This window comes from Sesamum indicum, linkage group LG8 (genome assembly GCF_000512975.1).
Source record: "Sesamum indicum cultivar Zhongzhi No. 13 linkage group LG8, S_indicum_v1.0, whole genome shotgun sequence".
Classification (NCBI taxonomy): domain Eukaryota; kingdom Viridiplantae; phylum Streptophyta; class Magnoliopsida; order Lamiales; family Pedaliaceae; genus Sesamum; species Sesamum indicum.
The window spans coordinates 20551052-20552644 of NC_026152.1; the positions used below are offsets into that span (position 1 = coordinate 20551052).

At 38.9% G+C, this 1593-nt stretch overlaps 1 protein-coding gene across 2 annotated transcripts; it reads left to right on the top strand.

The window, feature by feature from the left end:
• Positions 98 to 1593, top strand: LOC105169695 (GATA transcription factor 5-like; the record flags this gene model as incomplete). Of its 2 annotated transcripts, none has more annotated exon segments than XM_011090178.2 (3): positions 98 to 418; positions 547 to 867; positions 1197 to 1593. In XM_011090178.2, coding segments are annotated over 2 exon segments (700 nt in total), but the record flags the coding sequence as incomplete, so codon positions are not given.

Sequence of the window (1593 nt, forward strand, 5' to 3'; positions counted from 1 at the left end):
ATCAATATTATTTTTGACCTTTTTTTTGGTTTTAAATTTTGAAAAAATCAATAGGATTCGGTGGGAAGGCGGAAGAATCAAACATGTTTTCAGTTGTCCATTTCCATGCAAAAGAAAAAAGAAAAATGAAAACTATGAATAGTCAGCCATCCACTCAGTCATCAAAAATCTCGATCAGAGTTAATTATGCAGTGCGTTACAACTCACCGTTATAACATGCTCTCCAAACACATATAGAAAAAGAAAAATAAAAAAAGAAAAAAAGAAAAAGAAAACCATTAACCCACCACCAGTTTCGCCCACGATCCAGCCTTCGTTTCAGTTTCTCTTTACCCACATCTTTTTCTTTTCTTCTTACCTTGTATTTCTCTGCAGCCTTGTGGTTTTTTTTATCACGCAAACATACTTATATATTCAGGTATGAATATATGTATATATACATGCGTATGATTTTTGTTTGATGGGATCGATGGTGAATAATTGTGTTTTTTTTTTTTTTTTGTATATAAAGATTTTGGGATTTGATTTTTGGTTTTAATTGTTCAGTTGTTGGAGTTTTGAGTTATGGAGTGCATTGAGGCAAGAGCGCTGAAATCAAGTTTCCTCTCGCAAATGGCTATGAAAACGACTTCTCAGGTGTTCTACAACGACGACGTCTGGTGTTTGACTGGAATTAACAACGTTGCCTCCGATGATTTCCCCGTTGAAGACCTCCTCAACCTCGATTTCTCTGATAAAGAGTTTCAGGATGGGTTCTTTTCTCAGGAAGATGACGTCTCACAGAAGGCTAGTTCCTATAATTCTTCTTCCATTTTCTCCGGTACCGACGATTTTGACAGCCTCTCCGCCGGAGAACTCGCCGTTCCGGTAATTAGTTAAATGTTTTGCTATGTTTCAATTCAGCCCTGGTTTTCAAGACGAAAAACTACTGCCAGATAACAACGTCTAAATCTTTTTTTTTTTTTTAAAAAAAAGAAGTTTCTCATATTAATATAATTATGAGGCGTAAATTCATAATTCATGCAGAAAGAATTTCCAAATTAATATCTCTTTTTTCTCGTTGAAAATTAGGCGATGAAACTGATTTTTCATTTTTTTTCCACCTAATTTTTTTCGTTTTCGTTTTCGTTTTCTTTTCCTTGGGAAAAGTAAAAAGGAATTAATTCTTTTTTTCCCGCTTTGGTAATTTGTTTCAGGTTGATGATTTGGAGAATTTAGAGTGGTTGTCTCAATTTGTGGACGACTCTACGTCGGGCCTCTCTTTATTGTGCCCCGCCGGAAGCTTCACGTCGAATATTGGAACAAATTCGGGGAAACGGGTCGACCCCGTTAACAGGCCGCCACAGAACATTCGGGCCCCGTGCTTCCCTATGCGGGTCCCGAGTAAAGCTAGGAGCAAACGGTCGAGGCCAAACGGACGGCCATGGACTCTTGCCTCTCCGCCGTTGAGCTCTGCTGATTCATCCTCAACGTCGTCATCATCCTTAGGTTCTTCCAGTGTATCTCCTTTCATTTTCACGAACCCGGTTCTTGACACAGAGTGGTTTTCCAGCGTCGAAAAACCGCCGGCCAAGAAACAGAAGAGAAAACCAG